General features: G+C 37.5%; 1 protein-coding gene across 1 annotated transcript in view; it reads left to right on the top strand.

Moving 5' to 3' along the window:
* The window catches only part of STT3B (STT3 oligosaccharyltransferase complex catalytic subunit B), a 109,483-nt gene that overhangs the window by 68,652 nt on the left and 25,328 nt on the right, over positions 1-15,503 (top strand). Inside the window, exons 4-5 of the mRNA XM_055414755.2 lie at positions 4,117-4,182; positions 5,821-5,920. Of these exons, the coding sequence (XP_055270730.1) occupies positions 4,117-4,182; positions 5,821-5,920 (166 nt within the window). The remainder of the gene's footprint in view (positions 1-4,116; positions 4,183-5,820; positions 5,921-15,503) is intronic.

Below are 15,503 nucleotides of genomic sequence, written 5' to 3'. Positions count from 1 at the left end.
TATCTTTGGAGAAATGTTTACTCAAATTCCTTGCCCATTTTTGAATTGGATTGTTTGGTTTTGGATTGATGAGTTAGGCGTTCTCAATGCATTCCCAATATTAATCCTTTATAAGATACATGATTTGCAAATGTTTTCTCCTATAGTTTGTCTTTTTCACTCTTTTGAGTCACCAAATATTGAATTTTTTCATGAAGTCCAGTTTGACTGTGATTTTTTCTGTGCCTTTAGTGTCTTATCCAAGAGAGTACTGCCAGATCCCATGTCATGAAGCTGTTGCCCTGTAGTTTCTAAAAGTTTTACAATTTTAGGTCTAACATTTAGGTCTATTTGAGTTAGTTTTTGTATATGCTGGTAAGGGTCCAACTTCATTATTTTGTACATTGATGTCCAGTTTGCTCAGCACTGTGTACTAAAGGGACTGTGGTTCCCCATTGAAAAGACTTGGCGCCCTTATTGAAAATCATTTGACCATATATACAGAAGTCTGTGAGTTTTTTATTTTGTTCCATGTATGTGTCTTCATGCCAGCACCACACTGATTACTTTAGCTGTGTAGCAAGTTTTCAAATCAGGACGTGTTTGTCCTCTTTGTTCTTTTTCAGGGTTCCTTTGGCTACTAGTGGTCCCTTGAGATTCCATATGAATTTTAGGGTGGCGTTTTTACTTCTGCAAAGAAAAAATCATCGGATTTTGATATGGATTGCATTGACTGTGTAGATCACTTTGGGTAGTATTGTCATCTTCCAGTCCATGAATAATCATGGTGTGTTTCCATTTCTGTTTTCTTTAAACAGTGTTTTACAGTTTTCATCATACAAGTCTTCTACTTCATTAGTTTAATTTTATTCTTTTTGATGCTATTGGAAATTTTTTGTAATATCCTTCTTGCATCACTATTTGTTAGTGTATAGAAATGCAGTGGGGTTTGTTTATTTATTTTTCCTGTGTTGACTTGTATCCTGCTGTTTTGATGAGTTCATTTATTAGCTCTAGCAGGTTTTGTGGGGGGGCTTTCTCCATATGAGATCATATCTGTGAACAAGGGTGATTTTACTTCTTTCCAACCAATTTGGATTCCTTTTATTTATTTTTCTTGTCTCATTGCTCTGGGTAGGACTTAAGTACTGTGTTGAATAGAGGTGGTGAAAGCAGGCATCCTTGTCTTCTTCCTGGTCATAGAGGAAAAACTTCAGTCTTTCACCATTGAATATAGTCATTGTAGTTTTCATATACGGCTTTTGTTATGTATTACATATTATTAAGTATGTAATATATTTTATATACTAATATATAGTATTTTGTGTTTTAATATTGTTTACACATTTTTTTTCTACATGGTACCGCTAGTCTCATATGGGAGAGTTTGGCTAGATAGAAAGGTCTAGGTCATTTGTTCTTTACTTGAAAGTTTTGAAATTGTTGTACTATCATCATTTTGCTTCTTATTGTTCACCTAATTTTATTGTTTCATAAGAAACATCTTTTTTTTTTCCTGAAGAAATAATGAGTTTTTTATTTTTTGTTTTATTACCTATATAGCATTGAAATCTAATAGATTTCGTAAGATATGTACCAAAGTTGATACTCCTGATAATGGTAAACCCTTTCAACACAGTATATTGTTCATTTTTATTTCTGGAAAGCTGTCTTTGATTATAGTTTCAAATATAGTTTGTTTCACTGTTTGTTTTTCTTGGATCTTCTTCCTCTTTGTTTAAATTCCAGTTCTGTCTCTCGGAGTTGTTTAAACCTCCTCCATGTCTATTTCATCAGTTATAAAATGAAAGACAAGTGATACTTATATACCCATACAAATTTGAGGGAAAATTTTTATTTCTTTAGGTTTCAAAACTGTAATGGATATAAAGCAAAAATAAAATCCTGTTGCAAAGTTAAAAAAACTTATATGGTTTCAGTAAGCGAATTCATATAAAGGTACAGAGCATTGTAGGAACACAGAAGGGGTGAGTCCCCGTTTGTTTCCATTGTTGCTGTCACCCAAACTAGAGGTGATGCAGATAGAATAGTACTGAGAACAGTACTGCTTACCGTGAAAGTGAAAGGGAAAGTTTAGTCTCTCAGTCATGTCCGACTCTTTGCGACCCCATGGACTGTAGCCTACCAGGCTCCTCCGTCCATGGGATTTTTCAGGCAAGAGTATTGGAGTGGGTTTGCATCCTGTAGTTGTGGGATTTTAAGTTTCTTCCTGTGCCTTAGTAATCAGCCTTGTCCTTAAACTGTTATTACTTGCAATCACAGATCTGATTTCCGTCTGTATTATCTCTGGGAGTTTCTTTTCTGGAATGCCATGTTATAGAAACAGTTTGGGGTGGCCCTTTATGTCTGACTTACTTCATGCAGCATAATACTTCTGAGAGTCATCTTAGAACATGGTATCTCTTTTTATTATTTTATTTCTCAGTTCTTGCTTTAATTTTTCTAGATCATTATATTAGTCATTTGAGATCATCTCTTCTAATGTAAGGAATCTTCCCAGGTGGTGGCTCAGTGGTAAAGAATCTACCTACCAGTGCAGGAGACTCAGGAGATGCGGGTTTGATCCCTGGGTTGGGAAGTAGAAATGGCAACCCACTCCAGTGTTCTGGAAAATCCCATGGATAGAGAAGCCTGGCGGGCTATAGTCCATAGGGCTGCAAAGAGTCAGACACAGCTGAGCACTCATACACTTCTAATATAAGGTTTCCCTTTATGCACTATTTTAGCTTCACTGCACAAACTTTTTTTGAGAATAATTTACATACTACAAAATTTAGTCTTTCAAAGTGTACAGTTCAGTGGCTTTCAGTCTATGAATAAAGTTATAAAACAAACTTCCAGATTATAATTTTCTCACTTTAAAATTTTTTAATATTTTAATATATCCCCTCCCCATTCATATTTCAGAATAGGACCCATTTTATTTTACCCTGTCCAAAGGGAAACCTTTTCAAAGTTGGCATGGTTTGGGGGAGGAGATCGGAGTATATTTTGGCATACACGTGCACTGTATTCTGAGCAGTGTTTCGGAACACTGAATTCTGAATTCCCAGAAGTGTTTCGTAGGCTATTAGAAGTCTCAGGCAGCTTGAAGTGTGAAATAGGAATGTTTTCTCTTTTCTTCCTCTTTCCCTTCCTTTTTTGTTACAATTTCCCCAAAGGTTGATGTCACCTGTGGTTTGTTTTAATGTACTAATATACGGTCACTTTGAAAATAAAGAATTCCTGAAATAAGCTCTGTATAATACTGTTAAGTTGTACTTCCTATCATATCTGGACATAAAGATAGCTTTTAATACAGGATCGCTTATAATGGGCCTTATGTCTATCATTTCTTTAGGACATTCACTTGATTCATCTTAAAGATGACCCATTGTTCTTGGCATAAGTATTCAGAGCTTATGCTTTTAAAATTTTAAATTCTGTTTCTGAAGGTGCTGTATTTTGCTCTTTCAGACGAACATATAAACTCTTTGATTAGTTTCTTTTTAGACCATAGACATTTGTCAACTTTTTAAACCTTCGTTTACAGAACGTTGTCTTTCCAGTTGAGAGTAATTGAGAGTTTTACTGACATTAGGTCTTCTAGAAATTTAAGAATAAAAACTTAATGAAGATGCTGATTGTGATGTCTTAAAATTTCTAGCTTAATTTGTTTTCAAAAATGAATGTTCATAATTAATATTGATATATAGATGATCACATTCAGATGAAGAAAAATCACAGATTAAGGTGTTAGGTCTAAGCAAACCTGCCATATAAAAATGTGGAATTACTAAACAAATTTATTCTTTAGTTGAAAATCTTAATTTGTTGATATTAATCATTTTAAGATAGAAAATAGAAAAAATGGAAAAATATACATTGTTCCTTTTCATATAATTCTTTTTACTAAAAACTACATAACTAAAAAAAAAAAATCAAAGCTATTCCTGAAATGTCTGACTACTGTCCAGTGTTAGTAAGTGGATCTAAGTATCTGTGTAATCTCATTACCCTTTTTAAAGAATAATTTTTGCTGTTTATAATACAAATTTACTAAACACTTAACCTTTTTTCAATCAAAAGGAACATTTATAAACATTTTTATATATCAGTTGCTTGTTTGTTTTTTAGGTAAAATCTGTAAAAACTGGGTCAGTTTTTTGGACGATGTGCTGCTGCTTGTCGTATTTCTATATGGTAAGATTTCATACTTTCATACTTGAAACTGAATACATAGGTCTAAGTCTTTGGCAACTAGACCAGTGCCTTCTCTACTCAGCCAGGGCAGTTCTCCACTTCCTTTCTCCTGAAGTCTTTAAGATCTTTTATTTAATGCATTCTTTTTCCATACTACCACTTTCTTCCCTACTCCTGTCTTCAGGGTCTTGTATGGACTTCTCCTTTATGGGTGATGGAGGACTAATACTCAACCTCTCAAACATAATATTTGCAGCAAGTGAAAACAAAAACTTTTCTTTCAGATGTACAACTTTTTGTAAATAATGGTCACATTCTCTGGGTTAACCTGTGAACTACTTGTATAGTCTTTTCAACAGGTTACTTTAGACTGGAGTTCAGTAGCACCTCTTTAATCTCCTGCCTTTCTTCTTACACCACAGCCTATATGGTTTTCTTATGCTGAAAATTAATGATAATCTTAGGTAACTTTTTTTTGGTTGTTAAACAAATGTCATGGAATTTGTGTTTCCAAATTATCCATGCCCCTTTTAAAGTGGTTAAAGGTTAGGACATATTATGTGCCTAATTAATGTGTCCTAGACAAGCTGTGCTCAGTAATAGCAAACTTACTCTCTTTTAAGTTTAGACTTAAATTTTAGAAATAACCAGAAATCCTTCAGGTAGAACTGGAGCTCAACCAGAGGAATGTTGTCTTTGGTGAAAAAATAGCACATGACTGAAGCAGTAAACTGATATTGTTATATGAATTGTAAACAAAAAGCAATTTCTTATATAAGTGGTTCTGAAATATTTTAGACAGGGATAGATAGCATTGTTAGAATGTATGTTAACATATAGTCTCCTAAGGTGAATGTTGATTCAAATGGTTCTGTCAAGCTTTTCATTATTAGAGCACATGAAAGAACTTTGATCTTGACAGACCTTATTATTATTATTGAATTGAATGTTCTTAAAAATAATAAATTCTGTTGGTTTGGAATAAGCATAATCTTTAGGATCTTTATTAATTTAGACCAGAACACACTCAACTGTCTGATAAATAGAATTTTTCTAGCTTTGTGATACAGGCTAAACATTAAACTAGGATCCTGGTTTGTATCCATTAGTAGGAAGAAATTTATACTCCAGGTAGCACTTTTTATCTTGAGTATCACAAAGGGTATCCAGATTATCTGAGTATTCCTTTTAGTTGTGGTGTTGACTGATGTTAACATCCATTGTTCTTACTCTCTGTGAAGTCTCTTGCAGTGTATTTACCATAAAAAATGGGGGAGAGCAAAGGGTTTATTGCTTTTAAAAGTTTAGGATGTGTGTTGTAAAGTCTGTATCTCTGTGACAGTCTTTTTATTACCAATTCACAAACTGTTCTGAATGTTCTTAATAAGTTTAATTTAATTTGACCATTCCTCTAGTGGATATAGGAAAGTGTATTGGATTTATGGGATTGTGTTGTTTTAATTATCAATAAAAAATAAAAAGTAGGTTATTTGTATGTTATAGAAAAAATAGGTTATTTTGAAGCATCTCAAAATTGCTGAAAATCCTAGTGTTTATGTTTAGACTTTAGTGGCAGAATTTATCTACTTTAAGAAGCAAATATGTAAATTTTTTAACTTAGCATTTCTTCACTCATAGGTCTCTGCTTGGGGTGGTTATGTGTTTATTATCAACCTTATTCCACTGCATGTATTTGTGTTGTTACTGATGCAGAGATACAGCAAAAGAGTCTACATAGGTGAGTGATGACTTCTGATATCTGTCAACTTCTAAGAGGTGTTTCGTATACATTCTTTCATTGTCAGACATTTCTGTTTGGTTGGTATTACCCATGAGTAATAAAGCTAACTTTACAGTGTTTTGCTTTTGTGTATTCATAAGGAGGGTTAGGCATTTTTACCAGAGTGTTGTTATTATCAACTTAATGAGTTTGTTTTGTTTTTGCAGAAATAAATCTTGATTTAATGTTTATCAGCCTTTTTTTTTTAATTTGGGGAAATGATATATACACACTATAATCACACTATTGCACTATATATACACACACATATACACACTATTCTAAGTCACCTTACCCACTGTAAGAGACTGAGCATCCTTAACAGTTTAATGAGCTTCTGAAAGCCCTTTCTGAATAATGTACAGCACACTGTCTTAGTCCATTCAAGCTGCTATAACAAAAATGCCACAGACTGGGTAGTTTATAAACAAGAGAAATTTATTTCTCAATTTGGAAGCTAGAAAGTCTAAAATCAAGGCATAGTCTAAAATCAAGGCACCAGAATGCTCACATTCTTCTGAGGGCTCTTTTCCTGTTTCTTAGCTTGATACTGTCTTTGTCCCCACATGGTAGAAGGAATGAGCCAGCTCTCCAGGGCCTCTTTTAAAAGGGTACTTGTTCCCTGGTGACTTCATTACTTAATCATTTCCCAAAGGCTGCCTCCTAATACCCTTTCCTCGGGTATTGGATTTATAAACATTCAGACCATAGTGTAGACTGAGTGTTTTCTCTGCAAGATTTTAATTTGCTCTGCAGGTTTTAGAACACATCTTTAGAATAAGATGCTTAGTAATAGATGGTGTCTTGAATCTTAGAACTCATTTTCTATGATAGAGACACAACTTTTATAGGTTAAAGAAAGGCAATGCCAAAGAATGCTCAAACTACCGCACAGTTGAACTCATCTCACACGCTAGTAAAGTCATGCTCAAAATTCTCCAAGCCAGGCTTCAGCAATATGTGAACTGTGAACTCCCAAATGTTCAAGCAGGTTTTAGAAAAGGCAGAGGCACCAGAGATCAAATTGCCAACATCCGCTGGATCATGGAGAAAGCAAGAGAGTTCCAGAAAAACATCTATTTCTGCTTCATTGACTATGCCAAAGCCTTTGACTGTGTGGATCACAATAAACTGTGGAACATTCTGAAAGAGATGGGAATACCAGACCACCTGACCTGCCTCTTGAGGAACCTGTATGCAGGTCAGGAAGCAACAGTCAGAACTGGACATGGAACAACAGACTGGTTCCAAATAGGAAAAGGAGTACGTCAAGGCTATATATTGTCACCTTGCTTATTTAACTTCTATGCAGAGTACATCATGAGGAACGCTGGGCTGGAAGAAGCACAAGCTGGAATCAAGATTGCTGGGAGAAATATCAATAACCTCAGGTATGCAGATGACACCACCCTTATGGCAGAAAGTGAAGAGGAACTCAAAAGCCTCTTGATGAAAGTGAAAGAGGAGAGTGAAAAGGTTGGCTTGAAGCTCAACATTCAGCAAACAAAGATCATGGCATCTGGTCCCATCACTTCATGGGAAATAGATGGAAGAACAGTGGAAATAATGTCAGACTTGACTTTTTTGGGCTGCAAAATCACTGCAGATGCTGATTGCAGCCATGAAATTAAAAGACGCTTACTCCTTGGAAGGAAAGTTATGACCAACCTAGATAGCATATTAAAAAGCAGAGACATTACTTTGCCAACAAAGGTCCGTCTAGTCAAGGCTATGGTTTTTCCCGTGGTCATGTATGGATGTGAGAGTTGGACTGTGAAGAAAGCTGATCGCCAAAGAATTGATGCTTTTGACCTGTGGTGCTGGAGAAGAGTCTTGAGAGTCCCTTGGACTGCAAGGAGATCCAACCAGTCCATTCTAGAGGAGATCAATCCTGGGTGTTCATTGGAAGGACTGATGCTAAAGCTGAAACTCCAATACTCTGGCCACCTCATGCGACGAGTTGACTCACTGGAAAAGACTCTGATGCTGGGAAAGGTTGGGGGCGGGAGGAGAAGGGGACAACAGAGAATGAGATGGCTGGATGGCATCACCAACTCTGTGGACCTGAGTTTGAATGAACTTCGGGAGTTGGTGAAGGACAGGGAAGCCTGGCGTATTGTGATTCATGGGGTCATGGAGAGTCGGACATGACTGAGCGACTGAACCAAACTGAACTGAATCATAGTGAAGTTGTCATCTGAAACCAGTGTCTTTATAATAAAGTAATACAATTCTGTTATAATAATGTTGGAAAACATTAACCAAAATAATAAAGCTGTTTACTTGATTAGAAAACAGTAGTAGTTTGGCAAGAGGCAATGGCAAGCCACTCCAGTACTATTGCCTAGAAAATCCCATGGATGGAGGAGCCTGGTAGGCTGCAGTCCGTGGGGTCGCTAAGGGTCGGACACGACTGAGCGACTTCACTTTCACTTTTCACTTTCACACATTGGAGAAGGAAATGGCAACCCACTCCAGTGTTCTTGCCTGGAGAATCCCAGGGACGGGGGAGCCTGGTGGGCTTCCGTCTATGGGGTCACACAGAGTCGGACACGACTGAAGTGACTTAGCAGCAGCAGCAGCAGCAGCAGTAGTTTGGCAGTTTATCAAAAACTTAATGATAAAATTACTGTGACCCACAAATCCACTCCTTGTTATATACCTAAGAGAACTGAAAATTATGTACTTACACAGAAACTTGTAATGTTTCTGTTCATTAGCAGCATTCGTTATTCATAATAACCAAAAACTGAAGACAACCCAATGTCCATCAACCGATGTGGATAAAGTGTGGTACAGTGGAATGTTGTTCGGTAGTGAAAAGGAATAAAGGTGATACAAGCTGCATTGTGAACCTTGAAAACATTGCTTAGTAAAATAAACCAGACACAAAAGGCCATATATTGTAGAATTCTTTCTGTATAAAATGTCCAGAGGTGTCAAATCCATAAAGACAGCAAGCAGGTTAGAGATATAAAGTTGGTTTAGCCAAGGGTTTGGGGACTAGAGTGACAGCTTAATAGATACGGGGTTTCTTCTGGGAGAGGGGAAGAAATGTCCTAGAATTAAATAGTGGTGATAGTCACACAGTGGAAAGAGTGTCAGACTTTGTTTTTTTGGGCTCCAAAATCACTGCGGATGCTGATTGCAGCCATGAAATTAAAAGACGCTTGCTCCTTGGAAGGAAAGTTATGACCAACCTTGATAGTATATTGAAAAGCAGAGACATTACTTTGCCGACCAAGGTCCGTCTAGTCAAGGCAATGGTTTTTCCCGTGGTCATGTATGGATGTGAGAGTTGGACTGTGAAGAAAGCTGATCGCCGAAGAATCGATGCTTTTGAACTGTGGTGTTGGAGAAGACTCTTGAGAGTCCCTTATACTGCAAGGAGATCCAACCAGTCCATTCTAAAGGAGATCAATCCTGGATGTTCATTGGAGGGACTGATGCTAAAGCTGAAACTCCAATACTTTGGCCACCTCATGAGACGAGTTGACTCACTGGAAAAGACTCTGATGCTGGGAAAGGTTGGGGGCGGGAGGAGAAGGGGACGATGGAGAATGAGATGGCTGGATGGCATCACCGATTCTGTGGACATGAGTTTGAGTGTACTCCGGGAGTTGGTGATGGACAGGGAGGCCTGGCGTGCTGTGATTCATGGGGTCGCGGAGAGTCGGACACGACTGAGCGACTGAACTGAACTGAACTGAACTGAACTGATAGTCACACATCTTTGTGACTATAATAACCACTCAGTGGTACTAAAATTTTAAAAGGGTGGGTTTTTTTTTTTGTATGTATCTGTCTTAAAAAAAAGTTATAATCTGCTAATTAGGTTTATACCCACTTCAGCATACTTTATAACAATCACCAGTGAAATAGTACATATGTCTATATCAGGTGGTTCTTATACACCATGAACTGTCCTAAGTTCTTTGCATGTATTGAACTCGTTTACTCTTTTTAACCTCACCTTGAGGATAGGTCCTGTTAAACAAGAGAAGACATAATTTGCTCAGGATCATGTAGCTAGTAATGGAGCTGAAGCCTAAATGTAGATTTTTGGCTCCATACCCTGTGATGCAAAAAACTACTGTAGCTGTGTTGCCTACCATATAAATAAATACCTTACTGTGAAAATATATCAACATGTGATATATATCTCATTACCCTGAAAACACTGTAAGCCAGCATTGGAATCCAGAAAAGATGATGGATTAAACAATAACTCGGAACTTTTTGTTTTGGAACGGTATAAGGAAAAAACATTTTTAAATTAAATGGTTATGGGGAAGAACTGAGTTTCTTTGTTTAATTTTAAAAACTTAGGGCCCTAAAAATGTAGTGGTCAGGAGAACAGAGTTAGGGAGAAGATTGAGGGGTAGACCTTTGTGAAATGCCCTTGAATCAGGAAGTGGAAGAAGAGCTAAAGGAAGTGAAGTTAGATTAGCAAAGTCTAACTTTCCTACCCTCCTCGTTTCTGTTTAGCGCTAGAATTTACCAAGGAGGAGCATCTTACAGTTTTAAATTATATTTCTTCGTTGTTCTTTCTGCTATCCTATGCTTGATTTAATTTTAAGTATCAGTACTAGGTATATTTGCTATTTTTAAAAATTGTCATTGTGTCTCCATTCAGATGTTTTGCACAAGTCACGTCTTCCGGCTTTTACAAATTGAGCTTATAAAATAGTTTAAAAGATTCATTCAATACAGTTTATAATGAACCACATCCTTGAAAGAAAAATTATTTTTTCTCTTGTGTGTCTGTTAAGTTAGTCATTATAGTTCTCTCTGCTGGTCAAGAAGAATCCGTGGAGGGTTTTTGTTTGTTTCTTTTGGTTTTTTTGGGGAGGGCGTTCTTGTAAGCTATAATTTCATGTATGTTCCTTCCCATCTTTCACTCCCTTTATTTATCGGCATTCACAGTAATCAAGCAGTAAAATATCTTTATTAATTAAAGATTTCAACAGTCTTGTAAGCCATTAATCATATTTATGAATAATAAAGCAAAACTGGTTGAATTTTAAAGTATTTTCTGTTTCTTTTGGTTAGTGCTGTTGTGGTTGAGAGAGAAGAAATGGCAAAGGAGTGTTTTGCCAGCCCTTTCTGTTAAATATCACCCAGGAGATAGAGCGAATGCTAAGGTGATTACATGGTATATTAGAGTTAACTGGAATATAATATTCACAAAACCTTTTCTAACTTTATTTACATAAAGGAATGTACAGTAGTACTTTAAAAACATGAAGGGTGCTGTCAACTTAAGTTGTGATGTTTCGTCAGGGAGAAAGAAAGTACTTGAAGGTTATTTTGGGGAACAGCAAGAGCTTCTTGAAAACTGGGCATTTCTTTCATACTCGAATCAGGCCTTTTGGTGCCTTGTATTTTACAGACCAGCTCATTTGTGCACCTTAAGCCAAGAACAGTGGTTTGTTTCTTTTCTATGTCAATCTAGTCCCACCCAATACCCTTGGGGAAAAAAAGTACTGTAAAAGTGAAAAGATGTTTAGGTTCTATTTTAGAACTATTTGTCCCAAATCAAAGAGATTTTCTTTGTTTAAAAATAAGCTACCAGACTTTGTATATATCTTCCTAATGATAATCTGAGGGGATTTCTAACACATTGGAAGTTTGATCTGCAGGAGTAAATTGCCGCTAACTTAGAAAACGAAGATCATGGCATCTGGTCCCATCACTTCATGGGAAATAGATGGAAGAACAGTGGAAACAGTGTCAGACTTTATTTTTTTGGGCTCCAAAATCACTGCAGATGCTGATTGCAGCCATGAGATTAAAAGGCGCTTACTCCTTGGAAGGAAAGTTATGACCAACCTAGATAGCATATTAAAAAGCAGAGACATTACTTTGCCAACAAAGGTCCGTCTAGTCAAGGCTATGGTTTTTCCCGTGGTCATGTATGGATGTGAGAGTTGGACTGTGAAGAAAGCTGATCGCCAAAGAATTGATGCTTTTGACCTGTGGTGCTGGAGAAGACTCGTGAGAGTCCCTTATACTGCAAGGAGATCCAACCAGTCCATTCTAGAGGAGATCAATCCTGGGTGTTCATTGGAAGGACTGATGCTAAAGCTGAAACTCCAATACTTTGGCCACCTCATGCAACGAGTTGACTCACTGGAAAAGAGTCTGATGCTAGGAGGGATTGGGGGTGGGAGGAGACGGGACGACAGAGAATGAGATGGCTGGATGGCATCACCGACTCGATGGACATGAGTTTGAGTGAACTCCGGGAGTTGATGATCGACAGGGAGGCCTGGTGTGCTGTGGTTCATGGGGTCGCGGAGAGTCGGACACAACTGAGCGACTGAACTGAACTGATACTTCCACAGGATGGCAGTGTGGTAACATTGTCATGATGTAATGAATGATTTACCACACTTTTGGTCTTGTTTGTTTTCTTAGAACTTATTACTTTGATGGAAAGAAAGCTTTATTCTGGTTTAAAGGGTAAAAAAATGTAGGTTAAGATAGATGGATAGAAGGTTGTGAAGATGTAGACCATAGTTTGGTCAGGTTTCAGAGTCTGGAGGAAGAACTGGTAGAGAATGATTGCTTTGTGCGTGAGCTGTTGAGTTTTTGAGAATGTCAGAGAATGGTGCAGGTGGTGTTATGTGCCTCTTCAACGTCCAGGTCAAGAAGCAGAGAGCTCTCCCCCTCTAAGTTCTTATTACAGAGCCAGGGTTTTTTCCACCAATATCTCATATACTTGCTCCATTGTATTGTGGTAATTTGTGTACATCTTTGATTTTCCAAATTAGATATCTGATTCTTAGAAGGTTGGATTGTATTTTTAGAATGTCTTGACCATAATAGACCATAACTTAATATTTGAATGAATTAAAGAGATAATATTTAAACATACGGTACAAAGATTCGAGAAAAAACGTTTTTATTTTGCATTGGAGAATGGTTTAAGAATTGAGGGTTACTTTACTATTTTTTCCAGTTTAACTGTTTCTTAATATGTATTTCTAATTCATATTTTCTGTGTTTTAAAACATGGGTTTGTAAATGGGATTTAAGTTGAGGTATGGTGATGTATGTCTAATTTTACAAGTTCAGAAAGAAGGGCAATATTAAGCAAGATGAACTTGGAATTTTTTTTTTAACAAATTCAACTGAGTGAATTTTAAGTATCTAATTGGCTTTATTAATGATTCATAAGTTGGGCCGCATCACTAATCTAGCCAAGTAGAAAGGAGCTCCAAAGAACCACAGTAAGAGAAAGATTTTTATAGGCAAGACAAGGAGTTCGTAACCAAAAAAGCCTTTTAGGCTTAGGTAACCTACCTGTGGGGGAGGGAAAGGGTCTTTGTGGCAGATACCCTCTTCTTTCTTTGGGCAGTGGGGGTTAGAAAGAATTACCTCATTTGTCTGACAGAACATTCCATGTTGACCTAGTAGAATAGTATTCCTGGGGAAGGTTGTGACTGCAGTTAGGAGTAGGTATTGAGTCTTGAACTTCAGCACTGCTGACTCCATTTGGGGCCTTTAACAGTGGAAATATTTGTGTGATGGAAAAACAGTGGAAACAGTGTCAGACTTTATTTTTTTGGGCTCCAAAATCACTGCAGATGCTGATTGCAGCCATGAAATTAAAAGACACTTGCTCCTTGGAAGGAAAGTTATGACCAACCTAGATAGCATATTAAAAAGCAGAGACATTACTTTGCCAACCAAGGTCTGTCTAGTCAAGGCAATGGTTTTTCCCGTGGTCATGTATGGATGTGAGAGTTGGACTGTGAAGAAGGCTGATCGCCAAAGAATCGATGCTTTTGAACTGTGGTGTTGGAGAATACTCTTGAGAGTCCCTTATACTGCAAGGAGATCCAACCAGTCCATTCTAAAGGAGATCAATCCTGGATGTTCATTGGAGGGACTGATGCTAAAGCTGAAACTGCAATACTTTGGCCACCTCATGCGACGAGTTGACTCACTGGAAAAGACTCTGATGCTGGGAAAGGTTGGAGGAGAAGGGGACGACAGAGAATGAGATGGCTTGATGGCATCACCGACTCTGTGGACATGAGTTTGAGTGTACTCTGGGAGTTGGTGATGGACAGGGAGGCCTGGCGTGCTGTGATTCATGGGGTCGCGGAGAGTCGGACACGACTGAGCGACTGAACTGAACTGAACTGAAAGAGTACTATGAAGCAGAACATACATCCCTCTATGTAAAAATCTCAGTATCATTGATCCAAAAAAGATAAAATAGTAGACATGAATCAAGTTCTCCTAAAAGAAAATGGTTATCTTCAGATTATTGCATGTATCACGTTTATTAGTTTTGAATCATCAGTGCATGTAAGCAGGTATAAATGAGGTTAGTTTGGATAGAGGAATATTTATAGGTAAAATATTGTGGAGAACTTGTCTGTTTCTATTGAGATTTGTTTGACACTAACTCATATTTACAAAGTAATGTGTTTGCAAGTTAAAGTCCCACCTGGCCTTCTTTATGATTCTTGAGATTGAGTTTCTTTTTCTTGAACCCATCTCCATCACTTTTTTTTATTAACTTGAACTCTAGTGTACCACTTCTTTATAGTTTTCTTTACCTAATGGCAGTGAATGCCTGTGTAGCTGCATGAAACCACTGAAATAATATTAGCAGATTTAACCCCCACTGCCCAAAGAAAGAGGAGGGAATCTGCCACAAAGACCCTTTCCCTCCCCCACAGGTAGGTTACCTAAGCCTGAAAGGCTTTTTTGGTTACGAACTCCTTGTCTTGCCTATAAACATCTTTCCCTTACTGTGGTTCTTTGGAGCTCCTTTCTACTTGGCTAAATTAGTGATGTGGCCCAACTTGTGAATCATTAATAAAGCCAATTAGATACTTAAAATTCACTGAGTTGAATTTTGTCTGTTTTTGAATATACCTGGAAAAGTGGAAACAGTAACAGATTTTCTTGGGCTTTAAAATCACTGTGGATAGTGACTGCAGCCATGAAATGAAAGACACTTGTTCTTTGGAAGGAAAGCTATGACAAACCTAGACAGTGTATTAAAAAACAGATATATCACTTTACTGACAAAAGTCTTTCTGGTCAAAGCTATGGTTTTTCCAGTTAGTCATGTGTGGATGTGAGAGTTGGACCATGAAGAAAGCTGAGCACCAAAGAATTGATGCTTTTGAACTGTGGTGTTGGAGAAGACTCTTGAGAGTCCCTTGGGCTGCAGGGAGAGCAAACAGTCAATCCTAAAAGAAAATCAATCCTGAATATTCATTGGAGGGACTGATACTGAAACTGAAGCTTCAATAATTTTGCCACCTGATGTGAAGAGCCAGCTCAATGGAAAAGACCCTGATGCTGGGAAAGATTGAAGGCAAAAGAAGAGGGCAACAGGGGGTGAGATGGTTGGATAGCTTCACCAACTCAATGGACATGAATTTGAGCAAACTGAAGGAAATAGTGACAGGGAAGCCTGGCACATTGTAGTCCATAGAGTCACAAAGAGTTGGACAGGACTTAGTGATTGAATAACAAACAACAATAGTTCTTCAAGGTCACAAAATGACCA

Source organism: Moschus berezovskii, chromosome 24, assembly GCF_049115385.1.
Source record: "Moschus berezovskii isolate FMDL1 chromosome 24, NW_MosBer_1.0, whole genome shotgun sequence".
Lineage (NCBI taxonomy): Eukaryota > Metazoa > Chordata > Mammalia > Artiodactyla > Moschidae > Moschus > Moschus berezovskii.
This window is presented reverse-complemented; position numbering and strand designations above follow the sequence as displayed.